General features: G+C 38.4%; 1 protein-coding gene across 1 annotated transcript in view; it reads left to right on the forward strand.

Annotated features, from left to right (window-relative positions):
• Positions 1–25,232, forward strand: part of mctp2a (multiple C2 domains, transmembrane 2a) — a 405,706-nt gene that overhangs the window by 198,395 nt on the left and 182,079 nt on the right. The window contains exons 7-13 of the mRNA XM_039773287.1: positions 348–462; positions 2,352–2,390; positions 13,407–13,565; positions 14,594–14,724; positions 15,282–15,468; positions 15,662–15,755; positions 24,533–24,635. Coding sequence (XP_039629221.1) covers positions 348–462; positions 2,352–2,390; positions 13,407–13,565; positions 14,594–14,724; positions 15,282–15,468; positions 15,662–15,755; positions 24,533–24,635 — 828 coding nt within the window. The remainder of the gene's footprint in view (positions 1–347; positions 463–2,351; positions 2,391–13,406; positions 13,566–14,593; positions 14,725–15,281; positions 15,469–15,661; positions 15,756–24,532; positions 24,636–25,232) is intronic.

A 25,232-nucleotide genomic window follows, 5' to 3' on the forward strand; every position in this document is an offset into this window, starting at 1 on the left:
GAAAAATAAATCTTATTTTATTTTACCCGTGTCTCCCGTATGAATCTGTGTCGGGTCGGGCGCTATATAACGGCTTTTCATACAATATACAGTATATTACATATTATATTTACACATATACACACTGTTTATTTTTTGTATCATCAGCTTTTATAGGTTGCCCTTTAAGAGTGTGTTTGGTAATTATTCATTGTAAAATTTTAAGACTGGCTATGTAGTTTACAATTCATGCAACAAGATTAACTTTAGAGTACTATTTCACTTGACAAATACATATACCATATTTCTGAAGGAATAACTTTGACTTGAAAACACCTCACTTATCCTTTAAGTGTTTTTTTTTTAAGGTCCGTGGAAATGGTACTACCTCTAAATGACCCAAACAGCCTGGAAGATGATATGGGAGTAATAGTTCTAGAGTTAGCTTTATCTTTGAAAAATACTGAAAACAAGGACTTGCTGGTAAGGGTTTTATTTATTTATTTATTTACTTACTTACTTATAGTGCTATGTAAAAGTTTAGGCACCCCTCTGAGACTGAATGATAATTTGTTCTGTCTTCATAAGAGATCACAGCAATATGCCATTTTTTTACTAGAGAAATGTAGTCAAGGAGATGTTTTTCAGACTAAAATACTCAGTGTAGCTTTATTGAGTTGTTTGAATAAAATACAATGTAAAAATGGGATGAGCAAAAGTTTGGGCACCTATTTAATTGCATTAATTTGAAGTAATTTAATGCTGACAGGTTGCAGCACAAAATTGCTTTGATTAGCTCATTAGACCTTAAGCTACAAAGACACATGCAACCAATCATAACAAAGGTTATTTAACATAAGTAATTGCTAGTTGCATTTGTCCTTGGTTCTCTCTTAGAGAGTGGCAACATGGAAATCTCGAAAGAACTCTCTAATGACCTAAAAATGAAGATAATTTATCGTTATGAATTAGGAGAAGGGTACAAGAATTTATCACAAAGATTTGGACTGTCTGTCTCCACAGTCAGAAATGTAGTTATAAAATGGAAGGCCACAGGAACAGTCTTTCTGAAGGGAAGATGTGGTAGGCCAAGATAAATATACAGTATGAAGGGCACAGCTGAAGGCTGGTTAACATGGTCACAGACAAACCACAGACCACCTCCAGAGAGCTACAAGAACATCTGGCTGATAGTGTCATTCTACATCGTTCCACAGTCCAGTGCACTTTGCACCGGGAACCGCTCAGTGGAAGGCTGATACGCAAAAAGCATTTTCTGAGTATTCACCACAAGAAAAGTTGCATGAGGTATGCAAAAGTGTATCTATATAATCCAGAAACATTTTAGAAAAAAAACTGTGGACAAATCAGACTAAGGTAGAGTTATTTGGTCACAACCAGAGGCACACTATGCATGACAAAATAAACACACAGCATTCCAGGAGAAGAAATTGCTGCCTACTGTAAAATTTGCTGGAGGGTCCATCATGTTATGGGGCTATGTGGCTAGCACAGGTACTGGAAACCTTGTTAAAGTTGAGGGCCTCATGAATTCCTCCCAGTATCGGCAGATTCTTGACAATAATGTTCAAAAATCACTCACAAAGTTGGAAGTTTTGCCGGGGTTGGATGTTTCAGCACAACAATGATCCAAAGTACTGTTCAAATTCTACCAAGGAATTAATGCAGAAGCACAAGTACAATTCTCTAGAATAGCCATCCCAGTCCCCAAACCTGAACATCATTGAAAATGTTTTTGATTGATTTGGAGCAGGATGTCCACACTCGCAGGCCATCAAACCTGACTGAACTGGCATTTGTATGAAAAAACGGTCCTAAAAATAACCAGCGACAATTCAGGGACTTGTCAGTGGCTATAGGAGGCGTCTACAGACTGTTATTTCAGCAAAAAGAGGCTCTACTAAATATTGAAGGGATTATTTCATTGAGGCACCCAAATTTATGCACCTGCCTATTTTTGTTTAAATGCGTATTAATTTGGTTCTGTTGGTACAATAAAAATATTTCATTACTGAAATGTTGCTGTTTCCATAAGGTATAAAATATATTAAAATGAAGTTGCTGCCTCAAAGCTCAACAAGTTATAAATTCATACAGTGTTTTTTACCAGGGTGCCAAGTCTTTTACATAGCACTGTACTTACTTACTTGCTTACTTACTTACTTGCTTATTTGTTTTTTTACTTTAATATCTTTCTTCCTGCTTCTTGGAACTAAATGATGCAATGCCCTCCCCTCTTTCAAAATAATACATTTGATTTATACATTTTTAATCCCTGTTCTTGTTTTTTAACACCTTAATGTTGCTTCTTATAAACTCACAATTCTTTTTCATTGCATTTTCCTGAAAAGAAATCTGAAAACAAACAGAAACGAAGAAGTAACATAAAGGTAAGTTTCTATTTGCATTTTTCCATGCATCTTAGTCAGTCAATTAGTAATTTTCCAACACGCTATATCCTAACACTGGGTCATGGGGGTCTGCCAGAGACAATCCCAGCCAGCACAGGGATTAAGGCAGGAACAAATCCCGGGCAGGGCACCAGCCCACCGCAGATGCATCTTAGTAAAATTTGTTAATCTGCACTTTTATAAACCAAAGACTGATTTGAAATTTTTCTTCTTCAGATGTCCTTTATAATGGCAATCTGTAAAATTTTTAATATGCCTTGGAAAATTTTAATGCCTACTGAATTTTGTTTTTGTTTTTTGCTGTTAAATATATTTAGGTTAAAATCTTTTTTTATGTAATACACCTCCCATTTAAACTCCCTGAATATTTTGTATAATTTAGTTATTATCTCCTGTACATATGCTTTGTCTCATCCATTCTTGTGTAGAAAACATGTGACGCTTACCTCCCACACTAACACTCTTTCCTAACCTATGAAGGTGCAAGAAGAAGTGAAAAAAGCTTTTGCAATGAAATTTTTCAGTGAAACTTGCAACGTATTTTGTCATGTGTTGAGACTTTTGTAAAACAGAGCTGGCTATACTGGACCCTAACAAAGTGCTGTGTCTACATCTGCTGTAGACTTGTGCATACAGCCTAAGGCACCTGCAAAATAATATTACTGTACACTGGTATATTGAAATTAAAACGGTTTTTCTTATGTATTTTTCTCTATCGATATATACAGATACTATACATATTAATATATGTAGTTAAACCAAGTGCAGTGAACTTTAGGTGTAATTTAAGGGGTAGTCTACAGATACTGTATTTCACTATATCAAATGTTATAATATAAGCAGAGGCAAGGAACATATCCTTCTTGCAAGATGAGGGTCTATTGTACATATGTATGCATGTACATAATATGTACAATTTCTCTTTTGCAAAAATTAGCTTAATAATTAAAACAAGACACTATTTTAGCAAATGCCTTGAATGTAAATAAACATAAAAGTGAAAGTGAGAGAGAGACATTAGGGAGATGTTTAGCAGTTACAAGGAGGTCAAATATAGCTGCCTGTTTTCTTATGGCTAGAAAGAAATGGATGATAATATTCTAGTTTCAGTTTCAATTAAAAATCATTTTTTTTCAAAATCTGTAATCATCAGACTAGTAGGACTTTTCAAAGCAAAGAACTGTGCAAAGATATAAAATAGCCTCTACCATGCCCTGAGAATTTCAATGCTCAATGAAGTACTTTTGCATCTGCAATTGTAAGCTTGTATTTCATTTTATTTCTGCCATGAAGGATTTTGGGGAAGACTCAGTTTAAATGAACCTATTCCAGGGCTTTGAACACCATCTGTCGGATGCAACTTCAATAAAGTCATTAACACAAGGCACAAATTTGGCGTTTTAAATATGTTCACGTTTGATTTGCATAATTATAAAAAAATAGCACAACAATGGATAAACAACAGAAAACTATTTTTACATTTATTTGCCTGGTAGACACTTTTATACGAAACAACTTACAACATGGGTAAACATAATGTACTTTGTAGTAACATTAGGCTAGGGCCTGTTTGTTCAGTTAGTGTAATAGTACAGGTAACAGAAGTTGATTACCGCAAGTGAAAGATGTGCTAACAAATCATAGATTATAATAGATAAAGCAATTACACTTAGACAGTAACCAACAATATAAAAGATCACAGAGCATAGTTTTTTATCTCCTTCAATCAATTTGACAAATATTCACAGAACAGAAGGGTCTTCAGTTGTTCCTTTAATACATTGAGGGAGTTAGGAGTATTGATGGAGGTGGGTAGCCTGTTCTGCTAACTGGGAACTACACAGAAAAAGAGTTTGAATTAAGACTTGCTACGATGCATATGTGGCCTCACCAGAGGATGTTTACTGGTAGACCTGAGTGGGCAAGAAGGAGTAGAGAACCTCACCAGTATCTGCTTATACACAGATGCTGACCTACTGACTACTCTGTAGGCAAGCATCAGGGATTTGAACTTAATGCGTACTGTTACAGGGAGCCAATGTAGCAACATGAAGAGGGAAGTGACATGTGCCTGTCTCGGCTGGGTTTAATACGAAACAGGCTGCTGCATTCTGGATCATCTGCAGTGGCTTGATAGCCCATGCAGGTACTCCTGCCTGAGGCAAGTTGAAGTAGTCCATACATGATAAGGCCAGAGCCTGGACAAGAAGTTGTGCTGCATACTCTGTCAGAAAAGATCTAATCTTGCGAATGCTGTACAGCATGAACCTGCATGAATGAGAAACAGTAGAATTGTGGTCAGAAAAAGATAGCTGCTTATCAATCACCACTCCAAGGTTACATACAGACTTGGCAGGTGTTAGCGACACTGAGCCAAGTTGTACAGAGATGGGAAGTTGAACAGGCTGGCTGGGGCCACAAGAAGCTTGGTTTTGCCAGGTTGAGCTGTAGATGGTGGTCCTTCATCCGGGTTGAGAAATCAGTAAGACATGCAGAGACTCTAGCCGATACCATATTGACCACCAGAGGGAATGACAAGTATAGCTGTGAATCATCAGCATAGCTCTGATAAGAGAACCAATGGGATTGGATGATGGAGTCCAGCGAGGTGGGGTACAGAGACAAAAAAGTAGAGGACCCAGCACCAATCCTTGAGGTACACCTGTGCATGTCTGGTGTACCTTTGATAACTCCCCTCGCCAGGACACACTGTAAGATCTGCCTGAGATATAGGACTCAAACCATCTGAGAACATTTCCAGTAATACCAGTGTCAGAGAGGGTGGCAAGAAGGACATTGTGATTGACTGTGTCAAAGGCAGAAGAGATATCCAGCGGGATCAGGACCAGTGACATGCTGGTAACTCTAGCAGGTTGTGGCTGGTCAACCATAATTAGTAGTGTCATCTCAGTCGAGTAGTTCCTGTTGAAGCCATACAGTTTGGTGTTGCTTAATCCATTCTGTACAAGGAAGAAAGAGACCTGGTTAGAAACGATACATTCAGGTGTTTTGGAAAAAAAGGAAAGTAAAGAGACAGGTACGTAATTGCTGATGTGGGATGGGCAGAGTGTTGGTTTTTTGAGAACTGGGGTCATCAGAACATGTTTGAAAATGGTAGGAAATGTGCCTGAGCTGAGTTAGGTGTTAAAGATTTATGCAGTTGCAGAAATGAGTGAGGGGGAGATCTCCTGTAGGAGAAATGGGGGGATAGGTTCAAATGGACAGGTGATTGGAGAGGAGGTTGGAAACCTCAGTGGCAGGGATTGGAACGAATGTGAAGAATGTTGGGTGATGTTTGAAAGGATTCATACTGAGTGAGAACTGACTGCTGATCGCAGTCACCCTATCTTGAAATAAGGTGGTGATGTCATGAGCAGACAAGGAGGTTAGGGAGGAGGTGGAGGAGGGTTAAAAAGGAAGTGAATGCAGAGAACAGAGAGCATGTGTCGGTGGTGCTTTTAATTTTGGACTGATAGTACCTTACCTTCGCATTGATGGTGGCAAATGAAAAGGATGCAAGAAGGGACTGATACTTAGCCAGGCCTGTCTGAGCCTTTGACTTCCTTCATTTCCTTTCGGTTGTCCTGAGGTCAGTGCATTGATTGCAGAGTGCTTCTGAAAACCAGGTATAGGAGGGTCTTTCACGTGCAGGCCTGGAAGACAGAGAACAAACATTGTCAAGACAGGATAACAGACACAAGTATAGGGTGTCTGTAGCCATGTTGGTGTTGAGACAGGAGAAGTAGTTAGGAGGAAGAAGAGCACAGGAGACTATGGAAGAGAAATGGGTGGGAGAGAGGAAGTAGAGTTGATGGGGAGGAGAAGAGTGAAAAGAGGGAAGCAGCCGAGAGAACTGAATGAAGAAGTGGTCAGACATGTGTGAAGGGGTGACAGTTGCATTTGTGGGAGTACGGTTGTTTGAGAAGACAAAGTAAGCAGATTGCCAGCCTTGTGAATCGGTGGGGTGTAGAGCTATATGATGTTAAAAGAGGAAAGAAGAGCAATAAATTCAGCAACAGGAGGGTTGTCCAGGTGGATAATCAAGTCCCCGAGGATTAGAAGTGGGCTGCCATCATCTTTGAAGGAAGAGAGCAGTCCATCCAGCTCATCAAGGAAGATCGTGAGCAAACCTGGAGGGCACGAGACAACAATGGTCATGTTAATTGGAAAGGAGACAGTAATAGCATGGTATTCAAAAGTAGTAAAACTGCATCCATTACCCATAGGAGTGAATTTCCAGCTCTTGGATGTAAGAATGCCTGCCCCAAAACCCCTCCCCAACCCTGACCATTGGAGCAGCAGGAGTGGGAGAAGTTGAAAGCAGAGGAAAGTGCTTTTGGTGTTACCATGTTTTCTGGTTGAATCAATGTCTATATCAGACCCACCACTTGGAGGCCCCTTTGTGTGGCAAAAACTGGAATAAAGTCTGCTTTGTTGACTGCAGACTGGCAGTTCCACAAAGCCAAAAGAGAATAGTGGTGGTGGCTTGATGCAATGGACAATGGTTGTCTGGATTTCTCCCTCTCCTGCTAAATAGGCGAGAGAAATGTCTTCTGTTAACAACGGGACTGTATTGTTGACACATGCTGAAGATGACATTGACAGGAAAACAAAAGAACAGTAACTTAGTCAAGTGGAAGTGTCTGTTGCCTTGTCTGGTAGACTTGCAGACTTTACGCAAATAGGCCTTTACATGAGGAGGGCTGCACATAAGGGCTGACGCTTGAGCAATAACGCCCTAAGTCTCTTTAAGTATTGAGCAGTAGTGAAACAAGTTGAGAGCCACGAAGCAATTAGCAACACAAAGCAAGGGACAGCACTTGTTAAACTGAATGAAATTATGCAATAGCAGACAAACAAACAAAGATGCTGATGGATTGCTAAATTTGAAACACAATCATAAGCAGTAAAATCAACTTTATAACAATAATATCTAAGCACAGAGAATGATATGTAAAACACAAGTATAATCACTGAAAGAAACACAAACCTGAAAACACCTCTCCTGAAACAGACACCTAGGAACCCAGGAGTTACTTGCGTAGTTTGGAATCAGGATATACCCTTGATCCAGTGATCATAGACAATAAGAGTCTTGCAGTCCTGCCTACATCATGCCAATGTCCCAGTCCCTTTTTTCTGGTGACATTCAAGGCATGATGAAATGTTCACAAAACTGTCTAAATGTGATCGCAAATAGGCCTTTCTTTCTGTGATCTAAACTTTGAATTAAGTTCCTTTTAAAGATGACCCCATCAACTATGGTTGTAAGTTGAAATGTTTCATTGCACATAGCTGTAATGCTTTTTAAGAGGGCCCCTTTTTATAAAAGTATACAAGCTTGAACTATAGTTTTTTAATCGAAAAAGTGTTGTTTCTTTTTTGCCTATCAGATATAATTAAATGTGGTAATTAAACCACCACACAACAAAACAGCTCGGGAGCCCGGTTGGCAAACCCCCAGGCAGCCACGCGATCCAGTCCCACCCTCCAGACATTACCCTCTATCTGCCGTAGCCAGGTGTTATGTGGAAGTCACCTTGGCCTGGTCCAGCCACTCGGGTCCTCATCAATGAGGATCCTGCGAACCAGATCACCCTCGGCGAATCGCATCACATGGCCATAGTGCCTGCATTTATATGATCTATTGGTAAATGAGGCGCGATAGAGAAGTTCATTTCCCATCATTAGAGAATGTCCATTAATCCTTTCATGTTGTGAAATAGCTACTTCTGAAACTGTTGTCCTACTTGGTTAATTCAATGTACATCTTTTGCATCATGTTAGGGGTTCATCCTTAATAAAGTAAAGTTCTTTGTGTCAAACTTTAAACAAGATGCTTTAAACAAGATGTTGTAAGGCAAGAATATGGTATGTGCTCCTTAAAGAGTGATTCTGAGTACGTACATGTATTTTATTTAACATTCTGTTTTGTGGCATGTCTAATCATTCACAGAAAAAATACAACTAACTAACAATTCATCTGTCCATTAATTTTCTGAACCTTCTTATTCATTTAGACGTTCATGAGGAAACTGGGCATATCCCAGAGTAACTCTGGTTTGAAAAAAAAAGATTGTTGTCTTTTGATGGTTTTTCTCTTTTTGTTTATATGTTATTTAATGCTTTGTCTTAATGTCATTTCCGGCGCCGCAGCCTTTCCAGCAGCTCCGTATATGACTTTATCTTTTTACCTTTTTATCTCTATTTTTCTCTATTTCACTGATCACTTCTACCACTTTCTTTTATGTGGAATTGCTCCCTGGACACTTTTTACACATTTTACTATTTTACTATTTGACATGGATTGTTACACTCCGAGAATCGCCTATTCAAGTAGTCAGCTTAAAGTACTGAGAAGAAATGCTTATGCCGGTGTGGTTCCTTATTTACCTGACGAGGTAAGAAGACGATATCGGGCAGCCGAGCGAAAAGATAAAAATAAGATTAAATTGAGACAACTTGAGGGAAAATGGCGTTATAAACCGTCAGTGCCTTCTGTGATCCTGGGAAATGTAAACTCACTACCAAATAAGATCGATGAACTGGCTGTGCTGGTGAAAAATGTCAGAACCTACAGAGAATGCAGCTTGCTGTGTTTTAGTGAAACGTGGCTAACGTCTATCATCCCAGATGCTAACGTGGAGCTACCCGGGTTTAGCACAGTTAGAGCGGACAGAGACGCAAGTACCTGTGGAAAGAAGAAAGGTGGAGGACTCGCTCTCTATGTCAATACAAAGTGGTGCAACTCAGGACATGTAAGCGTTAAAATCTCCACTTGCTGCAGGGACATTGAACTGTTGGCCGTAAGTCTGCGCCCCTATTACTTGCCCAGAGAGTTTGGACACGTGATTGCTGTTATTGTTTACATCCCCTCAAGCGAACGCGAGATGGCAGTGACATCATCCATTCCGCAGTTGCTAAGTTACAAACGCAGCACCCTGAGGCACTTGTGCTAATCGCTGGAGACTTTAACCATGTAACGCTGGACAAAACATTACCTGCCTTCTCCCAGTATGTGGATTGTAACACTCGGGGAAACAGGACTATTGACCTACTATATGCAAACGTTAAAGACGCATACAGCGCCACCCCACTGCCTGCGCTTGGGAAAGCAGATCATAACCTGGTTCTGCTTCAGCCTCAATACAAACCAAGAGTGAGGGCGCTACCTACAACCACACGCTCATTCAGGAAGTGGTCCCCTGAGGCAGAGCAGGCTCTGAGAGACTGCTTTGGAACTACAGACTGGGATATATTGCTGGGTCACATAGTGAGAACATTGAAGAGGCTGTTGAATGCACAACTGATTACATCAACTTCTGTATGGACATTGTAGTTCCAGTAAGAACAGTATGCTGCTATGCTAACAACAAGCCATGGATTACAAGTGACATCAAGGGCCTTTTGAACCAGAAGAAAAGGGCTTTTAAAGGTGGTGATAAGCATGAGCTGAAGTGCGTGCAGAAGGAACTCGAGTCCAGCTCAGGGCGAAAGAGCAGTACAGGAGAAAGCTGGAGCAGAAGTTGCAGAACAACAGTATGAAGGAAGTGTGGGATGGGATGAAGATTATCACTGGCTGCAGCTCGAAGCGGGGTGCCGCCATCGAGACAGACGTGGAGAGAGCAAACCAAATGAACAACTTCTTTAATAGGTTTGATTACAGTAACCCACTCTCACCTCGAGTACTGCATCCTCCAACCATCCTTCTGCTGATACCAGCATAGGTGAGACATCCCACCCACAATTACAGCAGCCCAGGTGAGCAGAGAGCTGAAAAGACTTTGTGCCAGCAAAGCAGCGGGTCCAGATGGTGTATCGCCACGATTGCTGAAGGCCTGTGCGTTGGAACTGGGGAGTCCTCTACAGCGCATCTTCAACCTGAGCCTGGAACAGGGAGAGTCCCAGGCTTTGGAAAACATCTTGTATCACTCCTGTCCCAAAGGTATCACGTCCTAGTGAGCTGAATGACTTCCGGCCTGTTGCTCTGACGTCACATCTGATGAAGACCATGGAGCGGCTGCTGCTTCACCACCTGAGGCCACAGGTCCGCCACGCCTCGACCCTCTGCAGTTCGCATACCAGGAGAAGGTGGGAGCGGAAGGATGCCATCATCTATATGCTTCATCGATCCCTTTCCCACCTGGACAGAGGCAGTGGTGCTGTAAGAATTATGTTTTGGACTTCTCTAGCGCCTTCAACACCATCCAACCTCTGCTCCTTAGGGATAAGCTGACTGAGATGGGAGTAGACTCACACCTGTGGCATGGATTGTGGACTATCTTACAGACAGACCTCAATATGTGCTCTTGGGAACTGCAGGTCTGACATTGTGTGCAGCAATACAGGGGCACGAGGGGACTGTACTTTCTCCGGTCCTGTTCAATCTATATACATCAGACTTCCAATATGACTCGGAGTCCTGCCACGTGCAAAAGTTCGCTGATGACACTGCTATTGTGGGCTGCATCAGGAGTGGGCAGGAGGAGGAGTACAGAAAGTTAATCAAAGACTTTGTTAAATGGTGCGACTCAAACCACTTACACCTTAACACCAGCAAGACCAAGGAGCTGGTGGTGGATTTTAGGAGGCCCAGGCCCCTCATGGACCCTGTGATCATCAGAGGTGACTGTGTGCAGAGGGTGCAGACCTATAAATATCTGGGAGTGCAGCTGGATGACAAATTGGACTGGACTGCCAATACTGATGCTCTATGTAAGAAAGGTCAGAGCAGACTATACTTTCTGAGAAGGTTGGCATCCTTCAACATCTGCAGTAAGATGCTGCAGATGTTCTACCAGACGGTTGTGGCGAGTGCCCTCTTCTACGCGGTGGTGTGCTGGGGTGGCAGCATAAAGATGAAAGACGCCTCACGCCTGGACAAACTTGTTAAGAAGGCAGGCTCCATTGTAGGATTAAAGTTGGACAGTTTAACATCTGTGGCAGAGCAACGGGCACTAAGCAAACTCCTGTCAATCATGAATAATCCACTGCATCCACTTAACAGTGTCATCTCCAGGCAGAGGAGTAGCTTCAGTGACAGACTTTTGTCACTGTCCTGTTCCACTGACAGACTGAGGAGATCGTTCCTCCCCCACACTATGCGACTCTTCAATTCCACCCGGGGGAGTAAATGCTAACATTAATTTTATTTTAATTCTTTTCATTTTTATTACTATTTAATTTAATATTGTTTCTTTGTATCAGTATACTGCTGCTGGATTATGTGAATTTCCCCTTGGGATTAATAAAGTATCTATCTATCTATCTATCTATCTATCTATCTATCTATCTATCTATCTATCTATCTATCTATCTGTGTCTAGTATTGAATAATATTAACAAACTCTGGGGCACTGGATAGTGATCATCTAACGATAGATATGACAGACTAATCCAAAGAAAATTTAAGGTGTAACATTTCTCAATAACAGCTGTAAGAGCCAATCTTTGAAAGTTAATGCTTTAAGTTAAACTCATATTAATGTTTGCTTAATTGTAAAATAATAAAAAAAATTTTTAACAGATTATGGTATAACCTTTTACCCCCTGTACGTTAACATGAGATAGACCCTTCTTAGCTATATCTGTAATACAGTGTGTTAATTTATTCAGTTTTTTGGAATAGGTACATTGCTAGCATGGACTGAAAGACCCATTTGCAGTTTGTAAATGGGATAGCCATACAGGTCTCTGATTATTTAGAAATGGTTCAACTGTATGAGCAAACTTACAGAATGAAACAATATATATATATATATATATATATATATATATATATATATATATATATATATATATATATATATATGTGTATATATATATGTGTATATATATATATGTATATATATATATATATGTGTATATATATATGTGTGTATATATATATATGTATATATATATATATGTGTGTATATATATATATATGTATATGTGTATATGTATATATACACTCTTTAAACAGAACTTTTATTAAACAAGCCACCTTCCTTTCTTTACTATATCAGTCCTTTCTCTATTTTGTGTGAACCGTTTTTCCTTGAATTTTTACAAAAGCTTTTAAAAAATGAAGATATTTTGTCTGTGGAATCATTTCAATGTATCAAGCTATTGCCAGAACCCCATACAGCAAACTAAAGCTGCAGAACTTTGGTAATTAGGGTAAATGCAGCTACAATGGGATTTCTACTATAGGTCTCATTTGTGAATGGAAAATATATGGCAGTGCAAACTGAAAGAAACAAACAATGCTTGTAGTTAATCTTTTTGACTAAGTAAAGTTATTATGCCCATTTTCATATATATATAATAGTTCAAATGCATTAATTGGGAACCTTACACAATACTGAAAAATGGCCACAAGAACAAACAATGGCAATATTTATTTTAAACCTATTTTAATATAACACATTTTTTGTTTTCAAGCAAAAGCATTATACATAATTAAAATATTATTAATGCACAGCATAAAACAAACACAATGGAATATTTACATACATGTTGTAAGCGATTTTGTTTTACATAGACTGTGTATGTCTTTTGTGATAAAATATATAAATTGTATGTTATTACTGTGTAGCTTATTACAATGTAGAAGAGAACATTACAAAACACATTAGGGCCTCAAAGCTGATTGTAAGAATCATCCTTTGACAATAAAAATAATAATCTGTCTTTGGTGGTATTTGTACAAAAGTGAGAAACAAGATACACAAGGAAAAATGAAGAAAACATTGTCTATTGATACATTGGTTTATTGTTATATTTTTGGATAGATGTGAGGAACTTGCTTAAATATAAGGATTATGACCATGGTGGACATTTTCCCATCCTTCTTTACAAACTTAATGTTACAGAACAGCTTGCCTTTATGTGTTTTAGACTGTTAACAGTGGAATGACATTTGGTAGTTTGTTGACCAAACATCTAAATACTCAAATAGTTTCTTTTTGTTGGTTAATTCCCCATCCCCACCCCCCAATTTACCCTTTCCAGTCAAGTTTCCGGCAGTCAACTCGCTCTCTCTCAGACACACTGTGTAAAAGCCAGCTATGGAGTGGTGTGGTAGCCATCACTCTTGTAGAAGGAAGAGGTATGCCAGAGGGTGAATTTTTTGTTCGTTTCAAATTGGGGGACCAGAAGTACAAAAGCAAGGTAATTTTCTTAAATGAGTGTTAGTATTTTTCACCTTTTAATTTTAAATGTTATAGATGTTTCTTAGAGCAATATATTTAGAAATTTGCTTTTGGAATAAAATGTGCTTTTATCATACAGAAGAGAGTTTGCTTTGTTAGGTGTTCTCCTTTTTTTGTCCATCTGGTTAACATGGGCCCTACTCATCTTTCAGAACCAAGCAGATTTATCCATTATAAAAGAAGCCCGGACACAGACAGGCACTGAGACAGCCAGATGTCCAAAAAGCACGCTTTTATTCTTTTTTTGTTCAACACACAACCACGATAAACTCACAATTACTCAGTCCTTTGCTTTCCTTCTGCCACCTCCACTCCTCTCTTACAAGCTTCGTCCTCTTCCACCAGACTCTGGCTCCCTGAATGGAATGAGGTGGCCCCTTTTATAATGCACCCGGATGTGCTCCAGGTACTCCCTGATGGCCTTCCTGCAGCACTTCTTGGTGTGGCGGAAGTGCTGCATGGGCACCCGGAAGCAGTCCGGGTGTACCTGCTTCCTGGTCCGGCAGCACTTTCTGGTGTGCCAGAAGTGCTGCAGTCCAAGGCTCCATAGTTCTTCGAGCACCCCCTGGCAATAACCACGGATCCCCACAGGGTTGACCCTTCCAGCCCCGTTTTTTCCACATCATCCAGGATGGTTGCTCTCTTGCGACATGGGTAAAGAATTGTCCCTCTCTCAGTCCCCTGCTTTTCCAGGCCTCCCAGTGGGGCAAGGTCCCCCGCCATCCATCACACCATCCATTTACATATCTCCTTTAATAAAAATGTAGAAGTTACTATTTTTGAGGGTAATTGTTCTAATCACTTCCTCATTTTTGGCTTTTTTTTTTTTTGCACCTTAATCCAAATAATAATCCAAAAAATAAATAAATTATTTTATATTTTGTTTCCCAAATATAGATGGGTGTGTTTTGTTTTTGTTTAAATAACCATCGCAATTTCTTGCATCACATAATACAAAAATGTCCAGTGTATATTTTATTGTTGCAGATTTTGTACAAGACTGCCAACCCCCAGTGGAGGGAAAAGTTTGATTTTAACCACTTCCATGACAGCTCTTCTTTGCTTGAAATTGAGGTTTGGGGAAAGGAAGGCAAAAAGAGTGATGAGTGCTTTGGAGTGTAAGTTATATCCTGTAAGTTTTAAGTGTAATCTCAGTGAAACATTGTTCTCCACTTCCTTTTATATTCCCAGGTCAGCAACCCAGGTTAAGGAGGTTTATTGTCAATTATAAAAGTAAAATATTTTGTTGTTAAAATGCAATGAAGCACCCTGAAAAGGGTCTTCCTTTTCTTTTTAGTGAATTAGTTCCAGAGGTCACCACATATTATCACCACATATTATGAACACTTTAAACACTGATATTAGTCTGTTTCATGCGTTAGATTAGTTTGTGATGACAATTCATATCTTTACTTTTACAATAGAATATTATACTTCAATTGGATAAATATTAACTTGTGGGATGTGGTAATGGTTTACTTTTTTCACTGTTTCTTGTGAAAATTCTTGTTAAACCAATTTATCTTCTACTGATATTTAATAAACTTATGATTTTTACTGATTATATTTATTTTACATTACTATTTTGACAAAGGAGAATGTGGATGTTTTAGTCAAATGTGTAGTCAATAAGCTTTGTTTGTTTTTAATTTAATTCTTTTTTTTTTGTATGCAGATGCAAAGTTGATTTAGCAACATTACCCAAGGAGCAGTCCAATCTGATGGAAGTGCCCCTTGAGTTCTCTCAGGGCAAGGTGATTATTTTGATGACACTGAGTGTTTGCACTGGGGTCTCCATATCAGACTTGTGTGCTTGTCCACTTACAGACTCCAAGGAAAAGGAACAGATTCAGCAGAGATATGTAAGTTCACAATTTTGTATTTGCATGCTTCCATAAATTTTGAATGCTATGGCTGCAATAATGTTATAAATTATGATATTCTAATAAGATATGATAGTGTATAAGCTTTTCTGGAAAGCCTTTAGTTCAGATTTGATGAAGGACGTATGTTTATGTATATATTTGTGTTAATTCATTTGTTTTTATTTCGTAGAGTTTCGGCAACTCCTTCAGAAATATTAAGGATATTGGATTTCTCCAAGTGAAAGTATTAAAAGCAATGGATCTTTTAGCTGCAGATTTTGCAGGTAATAAATACAGTGGTTAATATACAGTCAGCAGGTTTTTATTTTTCCACTTTTTTAACAATTATATACATAGCTGTTGTTGTTAGAAGTTTTGGCAGTTAGCCAGTTTTCTGAGTGGCCTGAAAGATGCTGTTACCTTGGGGTGTGTGTGCATACAGAATTATTATTTTTATAACAGAAAACTTTAAACTTTCCTTTAAAGATTTTAATTCTAACTTAAACCATATTATTGTTATGTTCATTTTAATGTTCTTAATGAATAATAAATCATGTTTACATATTTTTTTATTTTTATGCAATGGCTAATTTTGACAAAATAACAATTAAAAAACTGAATTAAAATGCTCTATTAAGTTTCAAGATAAACAGGTGGTAATCTGGTTATTTTTTTATTTTTGAGCGGCAGCATTGTTTAATCCTTCATTTCTACTTTGTGGCTGACTTGCAAATGTTGTGTATGCTCTATACTCTTGCCTATAACATATTGCCAATTTACAAGTAATCTGGTGATTTATCATTCACTGAAGATACAGTATGGTATCAGTTTTGGGGATAGTGTCAATTGCTGTTATGCACAATAATCATATATTCCAGTAATCGTTAATAAGTGCAATATTTAATTCACGGAAGTCACTTGGTATCTGAATGTTTTATAGATTTCATCTTTGACAATGTTTATGTATCGATCCCTCTCCCACCTGGACAGAGGCAGTGGTGCTGTAAGAATTATGTTTTTGGACTTCTCTAGTGCCTTCAACACCATCCAACCTCTGCTCCTTAGGGATAAGCTGACTGAGATGGGAGTAGATTCACACCTTGTGGCATGGATTGTGGACTATCTTACAGACAGACCTCAATATGTGCGTCTTGGGAACTGCAGGTCTGACATTGTGTGTAGCAATACAGGGGCACCGCAGGGGACTGTACTTTCTCGGTCCTGTTCAATCTATATACATCAGACTTCCAATATGACTCGGAGTCCTGCCACGTGCAAAAGTTTGCTGATGACACTGCTATTGTGGGCTGCATCAGGAGTGGGCAGGAGGAGAAGTATAGGAAACTAATCAAGGACTTTGTTAAATGGTGCGACTCAAACCACTTACACCTTAACACCAGCAAGACCAAGGAGCTGGCGGTGGATTTTAGGAGGCCCAGGCCCTTCATGGACCCTGTGATCATCAGAGGTGAATGTGTGCAGAGGGTGCAGACCTATAAATATCTGGGAGTGCAGCTGGATGACAAATTGGACTGGACTGCCAATACTGATGCTCTATGTAAGAAAGCTCAGAGCAGTCTTTACTTTCTGAGAAGGTTGGCATCCTTCAACATCTGCAGTAAGATGCTGCAGATGTTCTACCAGACGGTTGTGGCGAGTTCCCTCTTTTACGCAGTGGTGTGCTGGGGTGGCAGCATAAAGATGAAAGACGCCTCACGCCTGGACAAACTTGTTAAGAAGGCAGGCTCCATTGTAGGATTAAAGTTGGACAGTTTAACATCTGTGGCAGAGCGACGGGCACTAAGCAAACTCCTGTCAATCATGAAGAATCCATTGCATCCACTTAACAGGATCATCTCCAGGCAGAGGAGTAGCTTCAGTGACAGACTTTTGTCACTGTCCTGTTCCACTGACAGACTGAGGAGATCGTTCCTCCCCCACACTATGCGACTCTTCAATTCCACCCGGGGGAGTAAATGCGAATATTAATTTTATTTTAATTCTTTTCATTTTTATTACTATTTAATTTAATATTGTTTCTTTGTATCAGTATACTGCTGCTGGATTATGTGAATTTCCCCTTGGGATTAATAAAGTATCTATCTATCTATCTATCTATCTATCTATCTATCTATCTATCTATCTATCTATCTATCTATCTATCTATCTATCTATCTATCTATCTATCTATCTATCTGTCTATCTGTATCCTTTGAACAGCTGCGCCTCAAGTGCAGTCTTTCAGGAACATACAACTCTGATTATGTGCACATTTAAAAAAAATCTGTCATACATTTCTAATATTCTATTAATATTTATGACTAAAATCAGAATTTCTGGTGACAGTTTAGATATAAAGAAGTTTTTCCATCCACGTACATCTTATCTCTGAATCTGTATTATTCTAAGGAAACACAGTAAACAGGAACTTTTTATTATAATTATAATGAACTGAACTCCAGCATTGGTGAGATGCACACTTCATTAATTTGAACAAATTGTACTGTATTACAAATTATACAAATACTGTAGACAACTGGTCTGCACATGCCTGTCTTAACCAAAATTATACAAAATATATTCAGAACTATGCCATTAAGCTCATGCCTCTCCTGTTTTAGGAATGCCGTATTTAATAAACCAATAAAATAATAATTAAAAAGTAAATACTGTACTTTCATATGTGTATATTACTATGCTGGTGTGAAATGCTAATATTTTTTTGTAAATAAAGTTAGTTTTCATTACCAAGATTACCAATCCCACATTTGCAGGTATAGTTTTCTAAAAAATAAAAGTGTCATTTGAGCAAAAGAAAAGCTGATGATAAAATATATTTGTTTCTTTGAAAAGTTTATAATTATTATGGATTGAAAATACCATCTACATTTCTAATTTGGACCGACGTCCTTAATCACATGCCTTCCTTTGAACAATTAATAATAATAATATTTTGATATCAATATGAAATTATTTGAAATTAATTTAATCTTTAGAAATACTTTTAGCATAACCTATATCAGCAGTCCAGAATTAAAAGTGAAACTATAATAAAGATGCCCATTCTCTTTATCCTTTCTTTTTTATTATTTTCTGGCTGCTAAATCAGTAGCCTGTTTTCCATTGTGTAAGGTTAATTGTGTCTGGAAACTTTGGCTATCATACACAATATATTTGTTTTTCCATGATTTATGCAAATAATACACAACATTGCATATGTTATAAACACCTTAGCTGGTGAATTTATTTTGGTGTGTCAAGATACTCACTGAGAAAGGCACTATATAAAATGTTGATTGATTAATGGAGAAAATTTCAGTCTTCATAATGTTGCCCAATTCAGTTTTTCATATATTGACTATAGACAAGCTAAATAATTTATTTTTATCAAGCAGTATTAAGTATTCTGATGACATTTATTGTTAAATTATTCATGTTATTTGAATTATTACTCTGTGCTTAATTAAAAAAATATGGCTGCTTAATATATAGTAATTAGGACGAACAATTGTAAGCAGTGCCTTGGAAGTTACATTTAGAGCAGATTTTAAAATATGGCTTCACTCCAGCTTTAAATGTATTCACATTTTAATATCTGTATTGAAAAATGCATATTGCAGTCATATACTGCTTGACACATTGAAACTATGGTAGGAAGCAGGGCCTTTACGCTATAAGGATATCAAACTCTGATAAGATAGATAAATAGATAGATAGAGAAAAAGATAGATAGATAGAGAGTTACTTTATTAATCCCAAAGGGAAATTCAAATACGCAGCAGCATACTGACAAAAACAATATTAAATTAAAGAGTGATAAAAATGCAGGTATAACAAACAATAACTTTGTATAATGTTAACGTTTAACCAGGGGGTGGAATTGAAGAGTGGCATAGTGTTGGGGAGGAACGATCTCCTCAGTCTGTCAGTGGAGCAGGTAGTTTGATATCCATGACAGAGCGACGGGCGCTAAGCAAGCTCCTGTCAATCTTGGAGAATGCACTGCATCCACTGAACAGTATCATCTCCAGACAGAGGAGTAGCTTCAAGAGTCTCAATTTTACAGGTGCCCCAGTCATAGGATATATTTCAAGTCTAAGAACACATTATTCCTGTATGGTATTCTTACAATGTGACAGAGTTGGTGCTGAGGCTACTAGTATTACTTTTAAAAAGTAAGTTCTCTTTTTATTTTTTGGTGTTATGCAGCAACACTTGGCTTTACTGACATTTTGCACAGATTATTTTAATAGTGTATAGTTGTCTGCGATTGGCCATTCATGTCGCATGTCACAGCTATGCATAAATGATAGGAAATAAATTTCTTATGCGACAGTTCATCTTTATGCATCATTATGCACAAAGCTGGATTCAGATTCTGATTGCAGTGTTAAATTTATTGAGAACAAAGTGCTTGATGAAGGACTCGATGCTACACTTTATTTGTAAGTATTTGTTTTAGTATAATTTTGAAGTAACTTGCACTTTTGCAGCTCAAGCATCATGGGTTCAGTTACCTTAACAACATTGTGTCTCGTTCACATTTTACCTATGTTAGTTTACTGAGCAGTCCTCTTTCAATTACTACTTAGACTATAGGCAGTGTTTCTTAGCATACCTGTGAGTACTGTTTTGTTGTACTTGTGCCTCTCAAAGTTTCATATGATGATCCCCGCATACTTTAATTAAATATCGATATGTCATTAGCACATGAGAGAAGAAAAAAGCATCTCAGCTAGTGGCGTGTTAACGGTATAAAAGTCCCATGTTTTCTAATTGCCTTCCAACCACCCCAAATACAGCAGAAATCAGAAACAAGCATGATTTAAATAGATAAAATTAAAAAAAAAAAAGATATATAAAATTGGTAGTTTTAGGTGTGTGGTTGGGTTCAGTTGGGATTATGAAGTTGGTACTTGGTGAAGTGAGCACAATCAGAAATGGAATAAAAAAAATCTCGCACAGATCTGTTAACCCTTTGGTGTCAGGGGTGGGATGAATTATGCTGTGAACAAGTCTAATGTGCATGTTATCCAGTTACTGTCACCTGTGACTTAAACGCGGCTGAGAAACACTGGTCCATGTGCATGTGTCTAATGCCCAGGGCTAACAGGAAAGGCATTGTCCCCACCCCTGTAAACCAGCACTGGAAAACACATTATGTATTTAATTTATTCCATACATGAAATTCAAGCAATACAGAACAGATAGATACTCACTGAACTTTAGCCTGCTGTTGCAGCTGACCCACAAAATATATGTGAATTGCAGCACCAAGATCCCATCTACTGTCCAAAATGTATCACCTGTTTTTCTGTGGTAAACAAAAATTATTTCAAGGGTGGCTTGAAAATAATTTTGAAAGTAAAGTTTTGGATGAGTACATACTTTTTTGCATATAGTTAAAAATTGTTTACTTGTTGCTTCAGAGTTATTTATTGTGTGTGTGTTTTTCTAAAAATGAAAAAAGCAGTTACCACAGAATTTGTTTTGAGAGATTGTCTAGGTGGAAGACAATAAATGTTTCCAAAAAGGGACACTATGTTTCCAAAAGGGGGAAGCCACCTCCGAGGATACACAAGCAAGGCCAGCACGTCAGCAAAACAAAACCTCAGAAGAAAGAGTCACACACTTAGCAGTTAATACAAATGCAAGGTGAGCACATCGGCAAAGCGGTATCCCTTTTACTTTTACTCCCGCCGCTAATGCACACACGATGCAAGCACATCAGTAAAACGAAACTTCCTAGGAAAGAGATACCCAGAGTAGTTCCTTTCAATTACCCGGCATCTCTACATTAAATTTTTTTTCCTTACGATTTCAATAGTTTCTAGGACCCTGTGCTTTTTACAGCAAGAGCTTACACAGTTATATAATGAAAACGTTCATTTGATTTGTGTCTGTAACAGCTAGTGTAAATTTATAGTACTTGTAAAAGTTAACGTTACATTTACAAGACAAAAGACGCTGACAGAGAGGTGTGAAGGGATTTAAGGTGGGCCAGAATTCCGAGTTTTGTTGTAGGCTTTGGTAATTCTAGTGTTAACAGACTGTGTAAGCTTTAGTACCTGTAAAAGGTAGCTTTTTTTAATTCAGTTTTATTCTCAGTCATATTCACATTCCCCCTGATCTAACATTGTTAGTTTTCAAATAAAGACATGGTATAATGAAACAAGTTTACTTTTATGTGCCTATCAAGAAATGTCAGCCTACATTTACACAAATCTTTGTAGACACGGAACACACATGAAATGCATATATTTCAAATAATGATATATTATTTTCCTGTACAATTCCAGACACCTCACTGCCAGATAAACAGATTTCAACTGTGAGTATTTTGCGTCTGACTTCAGCTGCCTCAGTGGGGGATAGGATAGCAGGCTGTCTGCCTGCGGCCGATTGACACATTTGCAAAACAAAGGTCATGTCGGTGCACAATTAACGCAGGCTTCAGGGATTCTAGTGTTAATTTCTGTGGTAATGAAGACCTTTGAGTGCCTTATTCTGAATTACCTCAATAATGCTACAAAAGATTTCAGTTTGCTTACAGAGCCAACTGGTCTGTGGATGATGCAATGAATTTAGGTTTAAGCTTTATTTACGAACACTTTGATATGCCAGGGTCATATGTGAGGATCTTTTTTGTGTACTTTAGCTGTGTTTACAATGCAGTCATCCCCGAGCTTCTAGATAAGAAAGTCACCCAGTTCAATATGCCATTGGATCGAAGACTTTCTTTCAGCTAGAAAACAGTACCTGTGGTTGGTGACACACATGTCTGCCTCATTAACCCTTAGTACCAGTGCACCACAGTGATATGTCCTTTCCCCACTACAATTCTCACTTTATACAAATGATGGTACCTCGGGGGAATTCGTCTGTCACACTTTCTAAATTTGCAGATTCCATAACACTAATGGGCTTCTTTTTAAACAATGGTGGAAAATCTGACATTGTGGTGTAGCCATAGTAATTTGGACCTTAATATTTGAAAAACTCATTAAATTATCATAGATTTAAAGAATCGGTCACCTGCTCACCTATAACTTGCTATAAATATCTCAGTCATTGGTATGACAAAATCATTTAAGTTTCTGGACACTGTGCTGTCACAAAACCTTATGTGGGACAATAACATCACCTGCATTATTAAGAAAGCCCATCAGAGAATGTTCTTTTTGCATCAGCTGAGGAAATTCAATCTCCCTCTAGTAATATTGAGCCAATTTCACACAGCCATCATCAAGTCCTTTCTGACCTCATCTATAACTGTCTGTTTTTTTGCTGCCTTTGTTCAGCCTAAGGCCAATATTCAACACATCATCAGAGCCTGTGCAAGGATCATAGGCTGTAATGTGCTACGCATTGAAGTCCTATATAAGTCCAGAGTAAGGAAGAGGGCTGCAAAGATCATTGCTGATCCGACTCACCCAGGGCATCACCTGTACCAAAGACTTCCCTCTAGCAAACATTCTTGTCCAGTGAAAGTTAAACCAGCATGTCTTGTAAAAAGGTTTTTTTTTTTCGCTCATGCAGTTATTCTTACTAATCAGGTCTGAGCTTCTACTCAGTATCTATTCATACCAGCGCACTATACTATACTGCCTGGACATTTTAATCCTAATCTTTTTATTTGTATTTTATATATTTCCTAAGATAAATGAGTGTACCTGGCCAATAAAGTGAATTCTGATTTTTATTAAACTTGGCACAATGATAGCTGACTGGCTGGGTCAAGTCAGGTCATGTTGAGGGGCATGCGCTGGTACGCGCATTGCCGCACCCACACATGCTAAAACATCCTGGGATTCTGGTTGGCAACCTCACAGGTTAAAAATGACCATCTATCTGCCGCAGCCAGGTCTTACGTGGGTGTCCCATTGGCCTGGTACAGCCGCTCAGGTCCTTAACAATGAGAAACCTGTGAGCCAGATCACCCTCAGGCAACGTGCCACATGGCTGTAGTGCAATAACTGACGCTCCCTCGCAATGCAGGTAATGTGCCCTCATTCTGGATTCCATGAGCAACCACTCGTTCGACACAAAGTCAAACCAGCAATACCCAAGGATTTTCCGAAAGGACATAGTACCGAAGGAGTCCAGTCTTGGTCTCAGGTCACTAGATAGCGCCCATGTCTTGCAAACATATAAGAAAACAGGAGGCACCAGGATTCTAAACACTTGGACCTTTGTAAAGATATCAGGAGCGCCGCACAACCCATTCCAGCGACCTTATAACCTCTCACAATCTGTCTTCTGATTTCATAGGAAGAGTCACCAGAGACACGAATATCACTAATGAGGTAAGTAAACCTCTCGACAAGGTCCACACTCTCTCCGCAGACAAACACACAGCTGATGGCTATGCTCAAGACATCATTGAGGGCCTGGATCTTGCTTTTTATCCAGGATATTCACAATCTTAGACACTCAGACTCCTCAGTCAGTTGAGAGCCCCGATCAGAGCCTCCATTAACTCTGTAAAGATCACAGCATCATCTGTAAAGTCAAGATCAGTGAACCTGTGAATTCTTCACCAACGTGTTCCCCACAGCCGCTGGTTGGGGCAGAACAGAATGTAGATTCCAGGGTTGTGAATCATAAAATGTCTCGGTTATGTGCTATAAAATCCAGTTGTTTTAAAGATATCTCTAAATCACCAAATTTGTTTTGTGTTTAATTTAGTTGATATTGGTGTAAACAAAGGCTTTTAATCATATAAATACTTTAACATTTGAAGTGTTGTACTTGTTTCTGTTTGGCCATTTACAGTTCCTTTATTACATAAGTAGAGTAATAACCATTTATTTTTGGGTATTAGGTGCAATAATGTCAGTAAGGGATGAACTGTCTCATGGAACTTTAAAATGACAAAGTGTCTCAGTGTGGGAAGGCTACTGTAATTTAAACATGTACTCAGTTTGGTAAACCTTTGAAGGAGCTTTTACCAACCTTACATTCTCAAATTGTTTCCCTCTTGACTTAAGTTCTGATATACAGTAATGTAAAATAAGTTGTAAAATCTGTTTTGTGAATTTATTTTTTGTTTTCTTTTCAGGCAAAAGTGACCCATTCTGTGTTATAGAGCTTGGAAACAACCATTTACAAACTCACACAGTCTATAAGAACCTCAATCCAGAGTGGAATAAAGTTTTTACATTGTAAGTTACTTGATATTGCCTTTTCAAATCTCTAAATATACCATCAATAGTTAATTGCAGTGAAATTTGTGTTTACTGCAATAATGTGGCCTTAATTAGTCAAGGACTATATCAGCATGCATTGGAAATTAAAAAAAGGTTAAGGATTATTTCCAAGCTGAAAAGAAAAGAAGGTAAGGCATTTTGGCTGTATAGATATTATCGGGAGTATAAAGGAAGAGGAAAAAGCAGGTAATGTATGTAAGAGGGAAGGTGAAAGGTGACAGTAGATATAAAAATCGATCATTAGAGAGTTTAAAATTTTAATTAGTCATTAAGACCTGAAGAAATATGTGATCCCAGATTGAGAATGAACTGGGCTTCTTTGGTTTTTTTATCTGAAAAGTACTTTTGAAGCCCTGTAAACAAACATAATCGGGAGATAAGTGTGGGTTGAATCAAGGGATGTATAGTTTTCTATAACAGGCTTTGTACGTCTTTGATCTTATCAGTTCAAACCTGTTTCCTGAAACCATCTGCTAACTGTCTCTGTGTTTCACCTGTCAACCTACAACAAATGCAGCAAGTAAGATTTTTAGACCGGCTTTAAGCCAGCTA

Source organism: Polypterus senegalus, chromosome 12 (assembly GCF_016835505.1).
Source record: "Polypterus senegalus isolate Bchr_013 chromosome 12, ASM1683550v1, whole genome shotgun sequence".
Taxonomy (NCBI): domain Eukaryota; kingdom Metazoa; phylum Chordata; class Cladistia; order Polypteriformes; family Polypteridae; genus Polypterus; species Polypterus senegalus.